This window comes from Mesitornis unicolor, unplaced genomic scaffold, assembly GCF_000695765.1.
Source record: "Mesitornis unicolor isolate BGI_N332 unplaced genomic scaffold, ASM69576v1 scaffold15126, whole genome shotgun sequence".
In the NCBI taxonomy this organism is placed as follows: Eukaryota; Metazoa; Chordata; class Aves; order Mesitornithiformes; family Mesitornithidae; genus Mesitornis; species Mesitornis unicolor.
The window spans coordinates 1-22,918 of record NW_010191848.1 but is presented as its reverse complement, the minus strand read 5'-3'; the positions used below and the strand labels follow the sequence as shown (position 1 = coordinate 22,918).

At 44.3% G+C, this 22,918-nt stretch overlaps 1 protein-coding gene across 1 annotated transcript; it reads left to right on the top strand.

The window, feature by feature from the left end:
- Positions 1–467: 467 nt before the first annotated feature.
- Positions 468–22,889, top strand: LOC104542538 (the record flags this gene model as incomplete). Its single annotated transcript, XM_010186882.1, has 20 exons — positions 468–641; positions 737–795; positions 921–1,013; positions 2,693–2,820; positions 4,121–4,267; positions 4,949–5,020; positions 5,948–6,115; positions 6,208–6,304; positions 7,181–7,398; positions 8,424–8,577; positions 9,452–9,660; positions 10,891–11,008; positions 11,871–12,076; positions 12,707–12,824; positions 12,906–13,072; positions 13,197–13,297; positions 13,389–13,510; positions 13,774–13,957; positions 14,040–14,163; positions 22,730–22,889. Coding segments are annotated over exons 1-20 (2,674 nt in total), but the record flags the coding sequence as incomplete, so codon positions are not given.
- Positions 22,890–22,918: the final 29 nt, after the last annotated feature.

The following is a 22,918-nucleotide window of genomic DNA, read 5'->3' as shown; positions in this document are numbered from 1 at the left end:
AACACTCTCCAATAATCAAACAAATCAAAGGGCGACCTAACTGGATCCACAAAAGCAAAACATGTGGCTGCCAAAGAACTGCTGTTATCTCTGGCATGGCTGGGTCACTGGGACATTTCACAGAAATAAAAATGTATTTCCTGTGCAGACCCAATTAAAATACCTCCAGGGAAATGTTCTGTGTGCTCTTCAGACCTGAAGCCAAAGCTACCCAAGTGGCTTGTAAGGAATGAGATTACTTCCCAGGGGCTGATAGAAAGCACCAAGCACCCTCTGCTGTGCTTATTAAAATTAGGCTCAGCAGCAGTATCTGACCTTGTAAATACCTGGCAGAAGGGTGTCCTGCCCTCCCAGCCAGAGGGAAGCTGCCTCCCGCTGCCAGGAGCTCAGATAACACTGGAGGACACTGCAGGATTCATCCCTCCATGACAGAAGCCACCGGCATCTCCTGATTCACACACAAGGTTTGGGGAAGACAGCACAATCTCTGCTGCAAAAGATCAGCTATACCTTTCCTCCTGGGTCTGACCAGGTCCCCTTCTCCACAGCTGGGTCAGCTTTACTTCAAAGGCAGGAGGACTTTGCTGCCCATGCACAGGTTTCTGGGGACAGATGGAGGCTGTGGGTTACTCACTATGCAGGTAATGAGACTTTGGTTGCTGCCTTGTTCATATTCCATCTTAATCTTTTTTTTCCTCTGTTCACCCCATCGTTTCTTTATGTACTTATACTGCAGGATCTGGTTGCTTTTCTTGCTGTTCTGGCTGGGACAAGGGAGGCGAATGGCTCCCCCAGGTTGGTGAAACATCATAAGAAGGTAGAGGGGGAGGCAAGGATGAGAACGCGGTTATTTTGCTTTTAAGATGTGCCTCTGCTCTCCAGACCCGCTGGCTCATCTGCTCTGAATGTGCTCCCACCAGGTTTTGTAGAGAGCAGTTGCCGCTCCAGGGTTTTTTGGATGAAACTGAATAAACTCTTGCTCCAGGGAAAGTTCTTCCAGCTGGAAATCAATGGTGAGTCACAAGTGGCTGCCCTGCATACCATGAAGGCTGGGGAATCACCTAAGTTATGGCAGTGTTTGTGATGTGGATGCTGCTGCCATAGACATGATAATTGGTAACCAACCCGAAAAAACTCCTTGCCACCTAGACCTGGCCTCTCACACCTCAATTTGGACAATATCCCTACAGATGAGTAAAGCTTGTATCTACAGCCACAGTGCCCATTGCCCCTTAGAACTAACGTGCTGGGGGAAGGAGAAAGGATGGTCTGAGGAGGGAGGAGCGACATTTGGCTTTCATTCTTTCCTCTGCTGAGCCCTTACACATGTCTAGCAAGGAAAACAAAGGCGACACTGCAGCTTGGATATGTCCTGGACAGCACAAATGACAACAGCAGTGTGTGCTGCGTAATACCCAGAAAACACACTCTTAGCAAGTGCTGAGTGAGTGCTGCAGCAATTAAAATTGTTTGGGATTTTTTTGAATTTCCTATTTATTTAACTCCACAATGGCAGTTAAATACCCCGTTTTGAATTGAACAAAGGGTTTCCATTTTGCTGAGGAAAACAAAAATCTACTTAACCAAAATGAAAACCAGAAATGTTCACATCAGATTGAAAAAAGTATGTGATTTCACCCCAAAACAGATTTCTTTCTGTTGAGATCAGTCCACGATTTTCTGGGTTTGGGGTTTTTTCAATTGATTTGGAGGCAGAACTGAAAAAGTCAAGCACAGCGAGGGTGTGGGGAGAAGTGATAGCATTTATGAGAGCAACTGATACTGCTGGAAAAAACAGACCATTTTTTGTGCCTTCAGGCACAAGAAGGTTGGTTGTTTCTTTCAGCTCTATCAGTTGGTCTCATAAAAGCTATTCCCTCTTCTTCCAAAATTCTTCTCACTTATCTCCTTAGTCTAAGTCTACCCTGGCTGCAAGAATACATCTACTGAAACAGCAATTATTAGTACTGTTCGACATATAAAGATGACAGACAAATCTAGAAATTACAATGGCAGCTAGTTACACCCTATCTATTTGTACAGATTCTTGTGCCTAACCCAAGACTAAAATAGTTCCTTAATCAGAGGGCAGATAATTAACAAAATATGATGCTATTAACCACCAGCATCAAGAGCTGAGTGCAGCCAGCTCCCATTGTGCCTGTTACTTGGCTCCTCCATAAGGTTGACAGCATGGAGCACCTTGCCTGGCAGAGATGAGCAGCAAACCTGAACAATTCGTAGAAATGCCCATCCAAAATAGGTCTATGACTGCATCTTTTGACCAAGTGAGCAGCAGATTATCACAACTTGAGGAGTTTTAGAAATGGGTGAGTTTAATAGTCCGTAACTCTTTTCTAGGGAGTAAAATCAGGGAGAAATGTAAGTGATGCCTCAGACAAACTCCCCATAATAGTACTCCAGAGTGGCCATGGCACAAGCTTCTGGACATAAAGAAATGGGCATTGAAGTGAACATAATGTAGGTGAGTTTGAGACATACCAGACTGTCTCATGCACTTTCCACATACCAGCACATCTTCGCCAGCTCCTTAACAGCACACATGGCTGGAGAGCACCCAACTCAGCTGAACCTCTTTTCAGAGGAGAGCTTCATGAGGGCCCACAACACTGCTCTGCCCTGGGACTTGCCCTGAGCTTTCCATCCCACACGTCATTCCCTTTCTCTGTAGATCCTTATGCTGGCTCCATTCTGCTGGATGAGAAACTAGCATCTCGCTGTGGCTACGTCCTGTCAGAAGACGTGTGGGGCAACCCCGTCTTCCGCGCGTCGGTGCTTGGCTGTCACGTGGCCAACGAGGTAAGACTCACAGACAGGCTTGAAAACCACTCAGACAGTGCATCCCCTCCAGAAAGACAAGGTTGAGGTATCATATGGCATGTTTTGAGAACTCAAGAAATGGTGAACTCAAGGAGTTAGTGTTGGTGGTGTGCAGAAATGAATAGGCAATGGCTCTCCAGTACGAGGTTCACTCAGTGTGACTGACACGGGATTTCCTCTCTCCATGAAGCGACACTTAGCCTAATGCTGCTGACTCGCTGCCAGTTCTCAAGCATATCCTTGTGCTGCTGATCTGCCAGAGAGTTTCTTGAAAGCCTCTCTGGAAAGAAGTAGGCATCTGCTTGAAAAAGCAACATTTGCAGTGTGATTCTGGCAGATCATTTCCTGGCTTAATTTGTGTGGTAATGTGCCTGTTAACACATGCCTAGGAGTGTAGATCACACACATCTATTAGACCCAGATTTGTCTCACGTAACTTTAGCCATCTAAAAGATAATGTCTAGTCTAAACTAGTTGTTTACACTTCCACAATAGTCAATGGAGAGAAACAGGCATCGCTGGAAGGTGATTCACCCGTTCCTAAAATATATGTAAAAGTTTAGCCTGGATTTCTAATTTCTAAATGTTAGTTGAAATGCAGTGTACCTAGAAACAGAACATATCAGAATAGAAACTTCATTGCTTGTCCATGTTTAGTCTGGCTGATCCTGGAAGCCCCACAGAAAAAAATAAGGTAAAACTTCATGGGCAGAGGTTATGCTAACAAGAACGGGGGGTGCACAGTGCACTGTGCAATGACCAGGATTTCCAGACTGGAAATTCCTCTGGAAAAGTTTTGACTTTTTCTGTAGAAAAACATACATCCATGTCAGATAGAAGCACAGTCCATGGCTTCATGTTTGGCTGCAGGACAAAGAGGAGCTCTTAGTGAAGCTCATCAAGGTAGTCACTAAACAGCATTTGTAAGATGGGTCTGAACTATCTACATCAAGCTAATAGCTCCAGTACTTTCTCTCCACGAGGAGGGACATAGCAGCCATGAACAGGAGGAATGTGAACCATATGGTGAGGGAAGTCAGATCTTCCCCTGACCAGCTGGTCCCTAGTACTGCGGCAAGAATAGTGCTGAGACAACATCGCTGTCTCAGGAAGCCCCTGAGCACAGGGTGGTGTGTTGGAGGAACTGTCAATACAGCTCCCAACCTGTTCTCATCCTTGTAAACTCCTCTCGAAAACAAGGCACAGGGCTGGATGGTCCCATGCAGCTGCTCCTGGGACCTTCCAAACCATCTGCTGAATTGTCTGGTTTTCTTCCCAGGCAGACGAGCTTTTTTCACTGACAGTGAACATCAAGGTCTCCTCGTTTTCAAGCATGAGGGCAGCTGTGACCTACACCTACCCTATGTACTGCTCCTACTCTTCCTGGGCTTCAAGAGAAATTGTGTGTGAAGAAAACTACATGGAGGTAAAAGCTTTTCCACTGAAGGTGAAGCTACATCCAAACTCCCTCCCAGGTGCCATCAGCTCCACAAATTCCTGTCAGAAGTTGGTGTTACACCATGTACCAGGCATAATAGCAACCTGCTGATATTCAGCAGAGGGTGTGAAGGAGATACTTGTTAGTAACACATTCACATGTCATGGGTATTTTGTACACAGTGAAATTCAGTTAACTGTGCAGATCAAGCAAACCAGGAGCCAGGTAGTCCAATTTGTTTAGCTCATGAGAGCTTTACTTTCATGTTACAAAGTGCTGCAGCATCTGTGAGAACATCATCCTTACATTTGAAACAGTAAAGCCTAGAGTTTGCAGAGCTGCACCCCTCCTGTGCCACACGACTCACAGCCATCACCAGTGAGACAGAACCTGCCTCCTGCTGGGTGACACGATTTGGCTGTCCAACCTGTTACCAGTATCTATGCACTAATGCAGAAATAAGGCAGCGAACAAAACAAACTTCACTGCCTTTTGTATGCACCTACTATAGGCAGGATGGAGAAAGCATGTTTTTCCTTCTAGGACTTGAGGCTGTGCAGTCGTATCTGGGTATTGCAACACACTTAATCCATAGTAAACCACGCTCCTCATGCCTGTAATAATGCTTGGGACTTGTTTGCACCCAGAGAATCTCCTCTGTGTCCCCAGGTGTCAGTGAAGACCGATGTCCCTGCAGTTTCCAATGACTACACCGTGGCATGGATGTCAGCACTGCCAGAGGTACGAAGGGGAGTCTTTCCTAACATTTCCCATCCTGCCCCTTCGCACTCATCTCATGAGTCACCCTTGGGGCACAGCTCCATCTCTGTCAGAAAAAGGGAGACAGCAAAGATGCCGTCAAGTACTGAAAAACCTCTCAAGTTTCCTTAGAGCTCTAGACTGCAAAAAGACATTTAGGTGGGAGAACAGAGCCACATGCCTGTTACGTTAGAAACTCAGTTAGAAACTGAGTTCAAGACAAACAAAGGTAGGTGGTTCTTCACACAATGGGTAGTGAATCTGTCAAACTCCTTGCCAGAAGTTGTTGTGGCTGCTAAAAGCTTGCTTGATCTCAAGGAGCGTCTGGAAAAGTTGACTGAAGAGCAATCCAGTAACACATACGAAATACAAAGAAGCTACAGATAGCTCAGGAGTCCCTGAGCTGAGAAGTATTTGAGGCTGGAAAGTATTAAGGGGAAATATATACGCTTGTCCTACTTTTTTCATGTCTTACTTGCTCCTTATGCACATTTTCCCTTTCGAATATCCGCCCATATGGTTATTTCAGGAGGCTCTGTTCTAGACAAGTATAGACATTGCTCTCTTCTTATCTCTGACACAGTATAGCTGCATACTATAAAAGGTGGTCTGTCATTTGGCCTCTGGACTCAATGAAGGCAATCATTTTATTAACAATACGGGCATTTTGCCCAAGGGGATTTGTTCAAGGCCACCAATCTAAGTTTCTTCTAGGGCTGCTATAATACTATCTCTAAAGATGCCTTAAAGAACTATAGAATCCCTTATCTTTATATATATCAAGGGTATTTCTTGCATGGTCACTCCAGTTACTCCAGCTTCTAACAGGAAAGTAGGTGCTACATTATCATAGCTTTTTAAGATGCTTTGGTTGACTTAGGTCTGATGCAGCTCATCTCTCTCTTGCAGACTCAAAATGTTGCATACCAGCTATGGCAACTGATGTTTGTTTCTCCATCAGGGAGTAAGAGAATAACGGTAAGCGATGCAGCAAAACTGGGCTACAGCTTCAACAATACGCTGTCCCGAGTGTACCTCCGTGCACCCTACCACAGCAACGAGTCCGACATCAGCATGGTGAGTTGTTGCCTTCAATTGGACACAAAATTGTGCTGTCTGCACTGCCTCTCCAGAACATCAGTTCTCTTTTTCTGCCTGCATCCCAACAGGTCAGTGGTGTCAATATGAACATGGTCACTTCCACTTCCATGTACAGGCAGCGGTGGCTGCTCTTGCTGATCGACACGACTGTCTCCTGTCCTGTTGGTAAGGATTTCTTCCTTGTTCACCAAAAATAACTGCCTGAGGAGCTAGTAAAAAACACAGTTTTCCCAGTTCCCTGTGACCTACTCTGTAAGAGAAGAGGTTTACAAGCTGCCCTCGGAGCAAAATGAGCTAAGAGTCCATGGCTTTAGTCCTGGACAAACACGTTTCCTGCTGTGATGCTACATTTATTGTGTTCCCAGTACTGTGTCGTGTCTTGTCTCTGGTTTCTTAAACACCCATGTTAGATGCAGGGAACTGGAGATGAGTAAAAGTGCTGCAGAAGGGCCAGGGAGCTTCCCCCAGACTAACCCCATGGCCTTGGCTCTCCATTGTCATATACATCCACCCAGGGGATGCAGCTCTGTGTCGCTGGGACTCACCTCATCCTTTTCTCTGGAAAGGCAGAAATAGCCTTGTTTTTTTGCAGAACAGTGGTGGCTGCACCTTCTGTCTCTCAGAGAACAGTATTGATATAAACAATTGGTGAGGAAGCAGGATGCTTTATGTTGTTATGATCTTGAAGCCCATTTCAGGGAGAAGGCTCAAACAGGTGACTGTGCCCCATCCCTTTTGCCAGTAGGGCAAAACTCCTGGGACCAGAAGGGCAATCGAGCAGATAACTGGAAGCATGATTGTTGGTTCTTCCAAATAAACTAATTACTCATCTGAAACTGGTGATCCAAATCTACTTTGAGCACCAGGGTTTCTGTGACAAAATAGCTAGCAGTTGGCTAATATCCCACAAAGTGTTTCATTAGTGAAAGCTGTAAAGGTGCCCTGGTGAAAAGGAGTCAGGGAAAGACAGCCATTGCATAGTGGAGACTCACTGGTAACTCTAATTGCTGGCCTTTTGGGACTGTCTGTCTAACTCAACAGATGGCATCAGCTTCACCGATACTACACTGACATGGACCGTGCCAAGTGTTATCCCCACATTAGTGGTTCAAGAATCCACCTTTGTGTCTAAAAGCATTTTAATGGGAGTTGATGGCCGAGTCATAGTAAACCCGAAGGAGAGGAAGTACTCGCTGGAGCACAATGAGACACACATTGGAATAACTATCCCTATCGGTGCAGAAGGAGGCAAGCTAAAGGTTAGTATGAACTTGTCGCATACAAATTCGAGAGGCTGCACCATTGAAGAGGTTTCTAAATCATTATCATTACAAATCATTACAGATACTGATTGATTGCTGCTTTAAATTCTTAGATATAAGGAATATTTGAAGACCTAGGTGCTCCTTCTCTGTGTTTTGAAAGCACCTACTCAGAAACTAAGTATCTCTGATTACAAAGCATGAGAGAAGCAAGAGATGGTCTTTTCTTAAACATTTATAAAATACACTAACAAATTAAGAGTGAAGGGATTCCTAGGCACTGGATTTCAGTTATCTATGTTGTTTCATTATGAAACCAGTCCTGGTACACTTCTGTTCTGGGTCAGTGAGCAATTTCCTAGACAATTTCCATGCAGGCAGCATGAGTTAGCATGGCTCAGACTCCCAGCAGGTAGTTTGGGTGCAGCCACCTGCTTTGGACATAGTATAATCTACGTCAGTCTGGAATTTACAGGTATAGAGGCAGTGCCCAAACAAACGTTCAGTATAAAGGAGCTGTCAATATTCTCACACGGCTCTTTACCAGTTACGTTTGTGAAGATGACATTGGTGTGACTTTGACTTAATCTGTTCAGATGTTCACTGGTGCATCAGTGGACATTTACATCACTGTGTGTACATAACACCAGGCAGATGTGGTCTGAAGAGCTGTTGGCAGCACTGGCAAACTTTCAGAGTGAACTGAGACAGGATGAGAAACGTGACTGGCAGGCCAGGGATTGCAAAAAAACAAATGCAAATATGGTTAATTACTAAACTTAATGAGGACACCCCCCTCAACTTTGGTACCTCCTTACCGAGAATCTCAGCAGTATCTGAGTCAAATATGGACCAAACAAATGGGCCAAACAAACAAACAAACAAGGTCCCCTAACAAAATCCAACTCGAACTGCACTAGAACTCCATTTTTTCTGTCTAGTGTAAGAATTTTAACCATATTCAATCATTCCTCTATTGAGCTATTGAGAATTAAGACTTAATCACAAATTTTACCTCCTAGAGCTCCATATCTGGTGGTGTATATGGAGTTATTTACAGTATTGACTTGTTCTTGGAGCACACGTGGACAGATGCAGATTGGCAAACCACGAAGTATATTGTCATCAAATCCATCACCACACCTTTCATGCCACAAATACCAACTGTTATCAACAGTAAGTCATTCCTCTCAATGACTTTTAACAATATTTTGCTTTTGCTGTGTTATATTTTGCTCCATTTAACCTCTGCCACACACTTACATTCACCAGAACATTCTCAACTCCCACTTCCAATTTGCTAGCCTAAATCAAGATGCAAGGTATTATAAAAAACCAAACCTTTAGCCTTAATGGATGTACCATTTATCACCTGTCATTATGGGTTGAAATGAAAATTATTAGTTTCTGATAAGAACACGAACTTTTCTTTCACACTAACATCCAGGTTTTTCCAGTGAGCACTGGGACCTTAGAATAAAGTTCTTGCATTGTGCAGTGATTACACTAGAGATAACTCTCTTAAGACAGCATTAATTGACAGCATTTTCTCCCCAAAACTGCCTGCATGTATCATCTTGGGAGCATACTGAAATCATCATGCCAACCAGTGGTGCAATAATATTTTTTAAATTATATTTTGCAATGCATTAAGACTCTAAACATCTTTGGAGCTGTCTAGTTAACTGATATAGAAAGAGAAAGAAGCCTCTTGGCATGCATTATGATAGCTTTCCCATATTTTATGTGGCTGAACTAGATTCTAGATTTCTTTACAGCAAAGTCATTGCACATCATAGTGCACCTCCAGAATGTTAGTGAACCCACTTGCTATAAAGTGGTATGTATTTGTTGTTAATCTCCTGCAGCTTGAAGCAATTCCCATGTACTCAGAGTATTTCAGATCTGACTAGAACACAAACACTCATTAATCAGAGCCATTAAAGAGATGGCTGTTGGCTAAGTTTCCTGGAACTTGAATGGGAGGCCACCCCAACTGTCTTTGTTACTTGATCCACATCAGCAGTAATTTGATGTTCTCTCCCTACAGATACTGTGCCAGAGGAAAGGCTATTTAATGTTGCATTTGGACACTTTCTTCCTGATGTCTCTCTGGTGGCAATTGCAATAGGAAACGTGCCATTTACCCTGAGAGAAGCACGGCACCACGGGTTTAAGATTTATGAAACTCCCTTTTCTAACAGAACAAAAGGTTTCATCCTGGAAGTTGCTTTTGACAATCAGTATGTTCTGAAGGAGGTAAGGTACAGCCCATTGCTTCAGCAGCTGAGTGGAGGAGGTAGGGCAGCCCCTGTCCAGAACATAGTCTGGCTATTGTTAACCAACAACTCTTCATCCATCATAAAGGTGTCAATGAGTCTGAACTCATCTGAATTAAGACTAGAGGCTTGTACATCCCCACCTTGCTCTCCCTGGGTCTCTGGGAAACACACAGCATAAAGTGTGGTTAGATGGTATGAAATGTGGCTTCCTTTAGTCCGTCAGCATGGCTGATGTCTGAGTGCATGCCCTGCAGGAAGAGGTTTGTCAAATTGCTATTGAATGCTGCTCCTTGAAATAGGAGTGTCCCGGAAAAATAAAACAGTCATTGCAATCCTGCAGACACCAGTTACCAACATCCAGTAATCCTGAACCTGCTGTTTATGCAGAGCCATTTGACCACTGGCACAGGCCACGCACCGTGCGAGCGTCTACAGGCAGGCACAGGGTACTCTAAATGTGATTTGGTTAAGCTTCAGACCATTTCTAATCTAAATATTTGTAAAAAGTATAAACTCACAGAGAGAATTCAGCCTCTCATCTTAGTGGGAGGACGCGTAACTGCAAGTCCTCTACCACTGTCTCAACCAAACCCCGCAGAGCTGTGATGCTATTTTTCTCTTACAAGGAACAACATTGTGAACACACAAGATCATGACTTGTGCAAATAGTTTTCAGGCTGCAGTCAAGCCACAGCTAAATTTCATTAAGGATCAAAGCAAGCCAAAAATTTTCAGAAGTATTCCTTTCAGGTTGAACAGCAGGTTTTGCTTTGGGGGCACTTTTAGTGAAGTAAATGATGATATTGAGAGAGATCTCTCATAGCATCGCCTCACACCTTTCTTTTCACCGATTACTAACTCTCATGGGTCCAGACCACACTCTGAGTGAAAAAGAATAAGGATTTGGACCTGGATCTCCCTGTACAAGCTCTTTCACCAGTGGGCTACAGAGGGAACACCACTGCATTCTCTTCTGCCTCCATTTTCTGAACAGGCACTACTTTCTCCACATCTATGTTTGGCTGAAAGAGCTGTTGAACCCAGTCCAGATTTCTGAATAGTTTTAGGCCAACTGAAGTTTTTGGAGACTGAGCTATTTGCAGGGGAGAGGAGAGTGTTGGAATAATTATTCAGAGCTGCTCAGGATATACATGCCTGTCTGTGCTGGAAGCCATTGCTACTGCAGCCTTACAATTTTCTCTTTCAGTATGTGAATAGAAATGAAACTAAATACACGCTCCTCATTAACTACACCATAAGCGTGGGTCCGGAGATGACACTCTATTATCATTCAGCAGAGGTGGAGTGTGTGATCGCTGATATTGGTAAGCTTTCCCCTGATATTAACTGGTTTGCATCAACAGCATGGATCAGATTCTCATTGAATTCAGTGAGAACGGCATTAGCCTGAGGATGAGAGCTTTTGGGAAAACCCCACCCTTCAATAGCTCATTATTGGTAATGTAGCCAACTTGCTGCTTTTCTGATGGCAGCTCTTCTGCATACTGGCAAGACAGTCTGCCCTCGAGACACTGAGAGCAATAAAAGCTGGTGTGTAGAAGTTGGCTTGCAAACTCAGTGAACAAGATGCCTCATAACTTGTACATACATCTACTGGCAAAACTTTCAGACATCGCTACGGATTTCAATTTGTCCTCAAATGCAATTCTGCCTCTGCATCCAGGGCAGAACTCAACTGACTTAAATGAATTGCTGTGAGCTCCAAAGACAACCTTCTCTAAGGAGACAATCATCTACTAAGAGCTGTACTTAGCAGGTTATTGAAACAGTCAGGAGTTCTGACTAGATTTTGGATGTCAAAAAGTGACAGAGTCTCCTCATGGTCCTGTGTTATCTTTGAAATAGCTCTAGGTTTGACCTAAAGAAAGCTGACCAAAAAAAATATGTTTACATACATATCCCAGCTTGCCTTAGTGAAACAAGGAGTAGTCCTGGCAGCAAGCTGGCAGGCCACCACTAAAGCATGAGTACTCCAAATCCCACCAGTTGTGAGCTGCTACATCCACAGCAGAGCCAAAGCCCTGCAGATGATGCCAGTATGCACATAACAGCACTGCTGCAGGGCCAGCGTAAAATTTACCTGTGATGGAAATCCCCACCTGGGCCAAACACCATCATGCAAACCCTTCTTCATTCCTAACTCTTCATTCCACCTTCTTCCTGCAGAAATACCAGAAGCAGTTGGTTACTGTGATGAAGAAAACCTGTATCTGGCCATCCCTACTTTTGGCTTGTACCAGTATTGGAACCTGTACCACAATAACAAGCTCCTGAACCGGCACGTCGCACTTGCCAATGGGTACCTTGCAGCCACCAACTCTACACACCTGATCTTGCAAATACCTCTGTTTGCCGTGGGAGTTATCTATGAGGTACATAAACTGCATAGCAATGCCTTCTTTAAAGCAAATAGGACTGTTTGTTCATACAGCCACAGTGCTACAGTCACAGTTTGTAGTGCTGCATTATTAAACATATAGGAAAAACTTCAGAGGGAAGGACTCTAAGCCAGTGCAGGTGACACAAGGGGTATTGGACATGGACCCTTCTGGTAATGCCATGTATTATGTAATTTACAGTGCTAGTTGTCTACAAGATATGCACCAAGTCTTCAAACACAAACTCCTCAGTATTTTTAGTAGGATGAGGCAAAATGTCCCATCTGCGCTGAGCCAGAAACAATATTTTAATATGGCTTCTATGAAAGAAGCTCTTTTAAAGGAACACTTTGTAGAAATGTTATGACATGGCAAGGGAAAACTGATGCTGTAATAAACATCTGAACTGTTCTACAATAATCAGCCAAAATTTATCTCTGTGACAGTGACCAATTAATTCATACCAGAAAACTTCTGCCCCCGTGTTGCATCAGGCTCAAGTCTTCACACTGACTTAACTCTTGTGACTTGTTAGTATTCAAGTGGCACAAGCTAAAGAGCAGAACTTTGTACACATGGATCACATGCCTTAACAGGAGACTTCTTCCATCACCTCCTCCACAGGAAGTGTCCTTTCAGAACATTCAAGCAAGGTTTGATGTTGCCCTAAGGAAAATGAGAACTATGGAAACCTTACGGATGTTCTCAGTTACCTGCAATTTTAATTCTTCAGCATTTATAAGTAAGTTATACAAGTGGTCAATCAATTAAAAGATCTGTGAGTCTTTCATTGAGTTTATAACCAACTCTCTGATTTTCTCAGTTTGCCACCCAGATGGTACTGTAATGGTATCTGCCCAAATGAAGACAGTTCCTGCCATTGATATGGGTAAAACCAAACTAAGGGATAGCTCCTGCAAGCCTCAAGAGTACAACAAAGAACATGCCTTCTTCAAGTTCCATGTCACTACCTGTGGCACTTCAGTGAAGGTAAGCCCATGGCCGGAGCAGATAAATCTGCTGGGAGATTCTGCCTCTCCTGCATTTCCTCTTTTGTTCCTCTGCCCCAGCTCCTGAGAAGATTCAATTTTTAATGAGCTTCCCATATGCACAGTTTGAAGGTGATCACATTGTTTATGAAAATGAAATCTCTTACGAAAAAGAGACTCTTTCGGGACAGAGCCTGCCAAAAATCACAAGAGATCCAGACTACAGGTAGGAGCTACTGCTCACTGGCACTGCTCACCTTGATACAGCTGCTGGAAAGTAAAAGTGAGCACAAAAATTACCCTTTCTCCCATTTTAGACTAACAGTCTTGTGCTACTATCGAGCAAAAGAGACCCTAGTGCTAGGGGCCTTCGCTAGTGACCCATCCACATCACCTTCCTTTGGCTCTGGTATGATGGTACCAAGATCAAATACTGCAGGTAGGCAATTCTCTTCCTCCATTTTTAAACTTCTGTGACTCTCCCAGTTGTAAGTTCCCATGTTAAGACATGCCTTGCTTCCTACTGAAGAGCCTGACCAACATTTCCTTTTCTGCAGTATACAGAAGGATAAGACGAGCCCTGAATGTAGTTTCAAGGGTGTCCAAAGGTAAGTCACTTCCTAAGTGAATCAGAAAATTTCCAAATATATTTTAATTTAAATAAAATTAAGCAACAGCAAATTCCCTTGATATTTTCTTGAGATGAATCATTTGTGGAATTCTACGAGCCCAACATGGCAATACTGAAGCGACCTGTGGAGTCCGTATTTCTAGAGGTAGAGCTGAAAGATGAGAGCCCTGATGCTGAGTTATACCTGGAAAACTGCTGGGTAACCAGGACTCTAGACTTCAACAGCACTCCAAGATGGAACATCACTGAGGATGGGCAAGTAGTTATTGAATGACCAATGTGCTCATCAGGAAAGCCCTAATTTCTCCTAGATCTGTTGCTCTGTTCTCCCAAATAGGTGTGAGGTTAATGGCAGTGAGTACGCTGCAGAGTTCTGCCCAGTAGCTGTCAGCCCCAGGGTGAGACATCCTCCTCATTTTAAAAGGCTGGCAGTGAGGACTCTGGCACATCGACCAGAACAGGTAAGATTAAGTCAAAAGCTCACCTCCCATTAACGGACCCTACCCCGTGTAAGTTTTAAGGCCGCTTTAAATATAGCCCGTTTAAGTACCTTGAAGACTTAAGGCCTAACCAGCATTCAACCCAAGTAGCCTGACTGGTGTGCAGCTTTAATTTAGTTCTTTTCTCAAACCTGCTGTGCAACACAGTTTTGAGATTGGACTGGCTGGAGTAAACAAGAGAGCTTGGTATGTAAATATGGATTTTATATGGTGTTTCTGACTTTTTATATGATCAGATTCATAGCACTTCAGCTCAAAATGTCTAGAATAGAAAAGTCTGCTTATATGCCATAACGTCCATATGAAGCTCCGCTCTGTTGTCTCCCATCTGTCCCAGCCAGTCAACCATCTCCTCAGATGCTATCCTAGTGGGCAGGGAAGAAGAGGCATGTGGGCTTGGCTTTACACTCCTGAGGTTCTGTATGCCTCTAACAGGTCTAAGCAGAGCAAAGAGGACCCAGTCACCTGAGAGTGCTTTGCTCTCACTGCAGCCAGTTGAGCACATGTGCTGCTATGAGCCATGCCCTGCCTGGGCAGCTTAAGCAGCCACGTAATTTTTTTACTTGGCCTTTCATAAGCAGCTCAATTCATGAACTTGCTAGAAATAAACATGATGCAATTCTGGCTTGTGCTGCTTCCTAAGTGTGCAGCTGCCTCTAGCACTAGATTGAGTTTCTGTCTAGCTTTGATACATGGCCTTACTGCAGCTCATGAGATTTTAACTTCTCCTGCCTCAGCCTCAGTTACCAAACTGCCTGAGGGCTTCTTTGACACCAAATTTGAGATTCAAGGCAGGTTCAGCTAGAAGGTGCCGCATGCAAGTGTTCAGACAAGCCTAAGTCTAAACAGCTGTAACTTCTGCAAAAGGCTGACAAAAGGCAAAACTGTGATCTGCAAAGAGGGATTTGATGTGGATCAAGTGGTACTTTTTCTTCTTCTCAGGTGTATGTGCACTGTTTGGTGGCAGTCTGCTCTCCTATCAACACACGATCTGGTAGCCCATGCAGAGGACAGTGCAGCTCAAGCAGGGAGAGGAAGGGTAGGTGTTCAGCAGAAAAAGAGCCATTGCAAAGCACTCCTGACCAGAGGATTTTAAGGGATTTAGGACCTCTGGTTTTGGCATATGAAATGCCCTGAACCTGGATTGTGTAACACTACCTTTAGCTCATACTTTAATCCAGTAGCACTTAACGTGTGGCATGTATGTATTCCTAAAAAACTAGACAAATACATTGTGTATTATTCTCAGCTTTTCCAGGTCACCATTCAGTCAATCTCCAGGGCCACGTACTCACTGGACCACTCTGGATTGTTGATCCAGATCTAAGATGACGCATGTAAACTGGATTTGGTAAGAACACCAGGCCCTGAGTACTCGCTTAGAGGTCACCATGCTTTGTGGCACAAGCAATGTGCCGGTCCTTCAAGAACAATAAGTTCTGGGACAAGAACCAGGGAACAGGCAGTGATTGCAGTCTCCTGGTCTAAGCTTGAGCCCGTAACAGGAGGAATAAGAAGAGCTGCCTGCCAAGCCAAACACAGGTGGCATGGCTCTGAATAAGATGCCAGCTGTATAGCAGGGCATGTTAGAGTTGGACGGTAGCAGGCAGTTTGGGAAGCAGATGTTATTTCAACAGGTAGGTTTTCAACTGGAGTGCCCCTAGCATGCATCACCATTCAGCTGAAGGAAAATGGACCCAAAAGTTTAAAAAACAAACACTAAGGCACAGATCTCCACCATGTTCCAAATTCTTTTGAAGGGTCCAAATCCCACAGACTGTTAGAGTTTACCCTATAGCTTTGTCTGCCTCTGGAGAACCAGAGAAATTCAGCTGCATGCTTCACCCCCGCTCCTCACTTCACTCTGTGTGTGTCTCCAACAGCACCTGAAGGCTCTGCTGTGCTGGCTGCTTTCTGAAGGGTGTGACTCGACACAGGAGCTACCTCTTCCAGTGACCACCACAAGTGTCTTGTTTGAGGTGAAAAGACCAGACAGTGGGACTCAGGACAGCACCACAACTCTGGAGAGTGGGGTCCGCTAAAAGGATCAGTAAGTGTTGTAACCGTTGCCTTTTGTGGCTACAAAAGAAAACTTACCGGAAAATAACTCAAGGCAGCAAAATAACACTTCTTGTTTCTCCCAGCTGTTGAAATATGGACTTGCAGATCACTAAAATTATTCCAGCTCTGATTACAGCTGCTTCTTGTAATATTTCAGAAAGTGACTGCCAATCCTGCCATGTGAATGTAAAGTGAAAATCTGAAAAGTCAAATAAAAATACATACAAAGTAATCTAAGTGCAGAACATCTCCTTGCTAATGTGCAACAGCAACCATCTGGTACACCAACATTGGCTTCAAAGAGCCCAGCAATCTGCTACTTTGGGCCTCTTCCACATGCAACAAAACAGCATACTTTTTTTCCCATTAAAGCAGATTTTTGTCTATAACATTGCATTGACCTGAGCATCTTGGAAACCTGTTAGGTCCTCACTTTTCTCTCACCTGCCCAAGTATGGAAAAGGCTATGTCTACAAACTGGGAGAAGATGGTTGCTCTAACATGAGTAAAAAGGCCAACTGGCCTGGTATTTTTATTTCCGTGCTCACAGAAAACATTTTTTTTAAGAGAATAAAAATTAGTTATTTTCTAGAGACCAAGGACAAACCAGACACATGACCATCTATAACCACTCTCAGGATGTGCCTACGCCGTACCCGAAGGCGTGCCTGCAGCACCAGTAGGTGTTCAACAGCAGTGAAGATGGGGCAGTTGCACAGATGCGGATGCAGGATAACACAAGTGTGATGTCTCCAGTGGGTTTGCAGAGCTCCTACAGCCTCTGTCTTCACAGCCTGGCTGGTTACACGCACCAAATGGTGCATGCATGTGGCACACATCCCAAAAGCTGCAGTCATGCCTGTGGTGATTGCTGAATAGATGTAGCCTTAAAGCTGTATCTACTGAAGGACTACGTTTTGTAAAAGGGAATCGGGGGGTGTACTTGGATCCCAAGACCCCCTTCAGCAGCAGCCTGGAGATGCCTTCCTCTCTGCTGTATGAGCAGTGCACTCTGCCGTCTGGAGCTAACACTGCAGAGCCAAGCAAGCTCACTGCTCCCGCAAGTGTTCCAAGAGAGCACATTTCCCATTTTTAATGTTACCGGTAACAAACTCACCCGCTTAGGTTAGCTTTCTCTTAATGTAAAAAGCAGTTCTTTTGAAATTTGTAAACTGGGACGACGGTTAAATCACAATGACTAAATGTCAGCTCTTCTTTTCCCGGTGCTCATGGGACACTTTAATTCCACGCAGATGAGCACCAGGTCTGGTGGTGTGTCACCGTGTTTGCTTGCCTTGCAGTCCTGCAGAGCAAATTCATATTAACTCCTATGCAGCAACTGGGATACCCCAGATCTTTCCCTTTTGCCCTGGGAAGCCAGGAATGGGTCCAGCAGCTTTCCATACCCATCCACCCAGCACCCAGCAGATGGGGAGACCTTACTGTCATTGATACATTGGGAGAGAAAGTGAGAAGATGAGACATAACTGCATTCCCATTTCCACAGTCATTTCGGGTTCACACACTCTCACAGACAAGACAGAGAAACTCCACATCCTTGGTTGCCTCCTCCCACCTTGGTTGCTGATGTTTTTTACACCCAATCACACAGTCTGCTATGGTTAGACATTCATTGTTTAGCTTTGAGGGTAACTTTCCCAAGCTGTGATTCAGCCATGCTATTGCATGGCATATTGCTCAGCATCTGCGTTCTCCTGGGATTACTCCCTCCTCTCAGGTGTTACAGCACCTAACTCATGTCCTAGATTCCAGCTTTCAGGCCTATGGGCCTCTTTCTTGGATTAGGCTTTCAGGAACCACTCTGGTTGTACTGCTATCGTTGAAGAAGCCTTCATTGTTCAGTCAGTGTAGAGAATAGGAATTAGGAAGGTGCGAGAAATACACTAAATGCACAGATACAGGCACGCAGGAGACTCCATACGAGCCTGGAAAGCACTGAACCTTGGGTCAGCCTGCTCCATAGGAGCAGGGAGGACCTGAGTTGAAACCCAGTGTTGCAATGTCTATGGCAGGGATGGACAAGCTGCTCCTTGCTGCAAGATGAAGATGATGTTCAGGTGCATCTCACATGCCTACTGTGCCGCACAGACATGAATGATGAAAACCCGATCACCATGGGCTGCAGGAAGTGATGCTGTGGAGTGCATCCAATCCCTGTTCATGGACCAAAGAGATCCTACAAGGAAAATATTGGAAATAGTTCAGAAACAGACGAGAGTTCAACTCAAATGATGCCAGGTGGGCCTTCACCCTGACCGGACCTCACACCAAACTTTTTTTATTAATAGCAACCAGCCCCTTCCATCATGCATGAAAGCTGAGGTTGAATGTTCTACTGATCCAGCCTCTGCCTCTGTTCAAAGGATTCTTCAGACTGGCCATAACCTGCTAACACAAAATAATATAGAAAATTACCCTGGTACTAGCAATTTTCAGTTCTGAACATTTTGTCTCTTTCTGGACTCTTCCTTTTCTGATAGTCAGGGGAAAGCACTGCCTGCATATCTAAGCTTGAGTGATAAAGGCATTCATTCCCCACAAAATGCAAATACTGTACCTTTCACCACTGATTCACTTTTTCCAAGGTTATCTACTAAATGGGAAAGTGCATAGTGCAGTGCTCAGTGGTAAAGCCAAAGATTTTCAGGTTTTTAATGCTGCCTTCTCTCTGTTGTCCACTCAGAGGGAAAGCACGTGGAAGAGGAGCATATTCTGGCCACCTGACAACCCAGCCGCTTCCCGATGTGTGGCACCTTTCCCTTTGGAAAGGCTCTCCTTGCTCCCCACGCTGCACCTCACACTGAATGTGCATGAAACACTTCTCACACTGCCATGTGCCCTGCTTTTGGCCTGCCAGCCCGGGCTTTTGTCATCCTTTGCTACCTTTCTGCAAAAGCAAAGGCAAGGCCTTGCAACACCACAAGTGGTGTGACAACCCCTTCTCCTGCGTTTCAGTAGAAGGAAAAATGCAGTAGTAGGGAAAAGCGTAGGGTGACGATGTTATTCTGTGCCTTGTTCTCAGAGCAAGTAAGAAAGACCTTAGAGACTGCTGTTCCAGATACTGAAGAAAAAAACCCACAACATTCTGTATTGAGGAAGTCATGTATTTTTTTGTAAGTTTAGAGGTAAATCACTCGGTGAGAACACTGTTACTCATTGCCAAATTAATCCTAGCTACAGGGAACAAACTTAAGAGAGGGGCTGCCAGTGAAGGCTGTGTAAAGGATGGTCAAGGGCTTTTGGAGAGTAGGTTTATGGGTAGGAAACCTTGGGAAGGCAACTGTGAGTTACTCACATCTGAAACATTTCTGGCCAGAGTCAAGACAATGCACAGCAGCAGCAACCACCTGCTGGAGTCGCTGGTTCAGTGCCATGGCTTTGACTGGCAAACACTTCTCAGGGGCGATGGGGCGGGCAGCCAGGACAGACCTGGACACTCTGCTGAGGTTTGTACTTTTCCAGCAGGGACAACCCCCAAATCCCGGTGACCGTGTAAAGCCCAGAACCTCTGCATTGCAAAGTATCCAAAGCACACAACCCTGCTCCTTTTACAGGCCGAGCTTGTCTGAATTTCATATGGAAACACTACATTAGAAGTATTTTACTACTCCCCATTAGACTTTTAGTTCCTCAAGGATTGTGAACAGGAAACCTTGCAGGACAAGGAGTTAACAAACACATGCTCCTCTCCAAGTTTTTTTATATTGATAATGGTGGTTTATATTCTTTCAGCAGTCCTGAATGAAAGAACACCACACAATACTATTTAATAACCTGAGGCTGAAAACCCCGATTAGTCTAGTGATGGAAAGCCAGAGGACTAAGTGACTCATGCACGCACGTGAAAGGGGAAAGTGTGTGAGAGTCCTGCTGGCCAAAATTACCTTGAAAGAATTCCAGTTCATGCCGAAATAAACCATGACAGTTCATGATTTTGCAGGAGAGACAAAGAAATACTGCAGAGGATCTGCTACAGAACTGTTCCCAGTGCAGCGCAGCATTCCCAAGCCAGCAATGGATGCGTTGGGATTGAGCAACATTCACAACACAAGCTGGCGAGGAGGGGTGGTATTACCAGCAGCTTTGTTTTCTAAAATACTTGTTTGCTATTAATCTCATGATTTTTATCTGAATCCTGGCATTTGAAGTGTTCTGTGCAGAACCAAACCTGAAATCTCTCCTAAGTAAAACTTCATAGGTCATATTCAATAGTCCATACTGTCTTAAATTTCTTGGCATGGTAAGTCAGGAACGGGCGGAGTTCTAGCTCAAGTCTCACCATCAACCAAGAGCTGGTATGGTTTCTCAGTATGAGAGACTGAAGTGGCATGAAATATGCCAAGTCCTTAAATTATCAGTGTTGTTCTGAAGATAGAGCACTAAGATATAAAAATGGAAGCAAAGCATGCATTTAATACATTAGAAAAGTCCAAAGTTTTTGAAAAAAAAAGGCTGTTACGACATGACAGCCTGCTTTCCAAACCGCATGTGGTTACATCCTGCTACGATGTATTGTATTTACATAACTTCAACATTGCTGCTGCCACTTGTCATGGGGCATGAGAGGAAAATGCAGAATTTTCTCAACCCCATGCTCCACGTTTGCTCGTTGCGGCTGTTGCAGTTTCATCCCAAGTTCTGCTGGGGAAGACGTTCAGAGGCTCAGGTCTGTTCTCATGACTCACCCCAAAGGGCTCCACCATCTCCACATTTATTTTATTAGAATGTGTATTGCTATGAACATGCAAGGGTGTTTCTCATCAATAATTTATAGATTTCAGCAATGGTCCTTCCCATCATGTGAGAAATGAAGCTGCCTGCATATTCACAGCCAGTTCAAGCAGATTTCACATTGTATTTTTCAAGCAATTGACCTTTTGAAAAAAAGGAGAAAGTCACAGTTCCTACTGTGAATAGCTCGACTACGTTCTCTCCTATAAACTCTTTACAGACAAACATGAGATAAAAAGTAAACGTTCATCTTTATTTATTCCATTATTAATAAAAGTCCAATACTTTTGCAGTGGGATTACAAAAAGTATTCTCTGTTGCCACCTGTTCAGGTAACGTAGAACTGCTTCCAGGAGGGAATGCACGTACAAATGACTCAACTCTTATACCACGTTTCTCCTGCAAAGTACAGATGGTGTTACCTGAAAAGATCTTACTGGTTTTAAGTGTTTCTTAATACAGAAACACTAAAGTGAAAATAATTTACCATAGCATCTCATGGACAACACCTTACTAATCAACAATGGCACTTCTAACATAAATAAATTCACATTTAGATGTGGACAAACACGATCATTCTTCCTCATGAAAGACTCTTTAAAACATCTGTGAAAGAGCACAGAAAAAAATCTGTCCCAGTGCCACACAGAGATCTAACGTTATGCTCTTCTTCAACATTAACAATATTAAAAACCAGTCTATTTTGCCATCATAGTCCATTTCTAACTTTACCCAAGAACGAGGTTTCTTCAGTAGGTGATAACACATGTAAATGATCCTGTGTTTCATCCATCAGTGGCAAATTTCACGTAAGTGCTTAGCAAAACACTTTCACACCACTAGCTGTATTTTCAATAACCCCGCTTTTGCTTTTCTTCTTTATCAAGAAGAGCCTGTTTTAGACTCAATGCAGCATCTTCAAACTGGGGGTTTAACTCTAATACTTTCCTGAAATCTTTCATGGCCTCATCAAAGCATCCTGTTAAAAAAAAAAAAATAATTATCTTTCTGTAACTGCTCAAACTCACAAACCACAACTGAAGAGTAAGTCCTAACACTTTCACTAATGAAAAGGATCGGCTGTACTTAGTGGACCCACTACATCTGGCTTCTCTAGAAGCCCAAGTTGGGAGTGAAAGCTCTGAAGAGCAAGAGCCAGAGTGCCAATTTTTTAACCTAAAATGGACTTAAGGCTCAATTCAGACAGTTCATCCAGAGAAGCTGAAAGGCCCACACCAGTAACCAGGCTGCTTTAACCTGGAACACAGCTATACTGCTTCCCAGCTGACTCCTTCCTCCTAGCGCCCTCTCTAGTTCTTCAGCTTCTGGGTTGTGATTTTGCAACAGCCAAGCTCCAACAAAAGGAACAGGGGTGCCCTTTTCTGACGGCATATTCAAAACTTGGGCAGTGAATTCCCCAGAGGTGGGTCACTGACAGCCCACCGCAAACCGAGAAGGCTGTGCTTTATTCTAGGCTTAACGGCAGTATTTGGAATTGGCCAGTTTTTCCCCAAGGTAAATTTTTCCAAAATTGAAACCGCATTTTCCCGGTTTTCCCTCAACAGTACCATTTCAAATGATGCAGCAGCACATCTGCAAAGAGAGATATCTAACTGCATACACTAGGCAGACGCACAGCTGAAATGTCCTGTGATTACTTGAGCGAAACACATCTCCGTCTGCACTATTTCTGGTGTGACATCTTCTCCCCCAGCACCAGGTGTGCCACTCCGTCTGTAAAACGGAGGAAGTTACTCGCCAGCTTCGGGAGAATCCTGGGATAAAGCGGCGCTCTCGACTATTAATGAGCTCCCGGAACGCTCCCTGCCCTCCCCTCGCAGCCCACGGGGGAGCTGACGGGGCGGCGGGGAGACGTGAGCAGGCCGCGCCGGGGCAGGCGGGG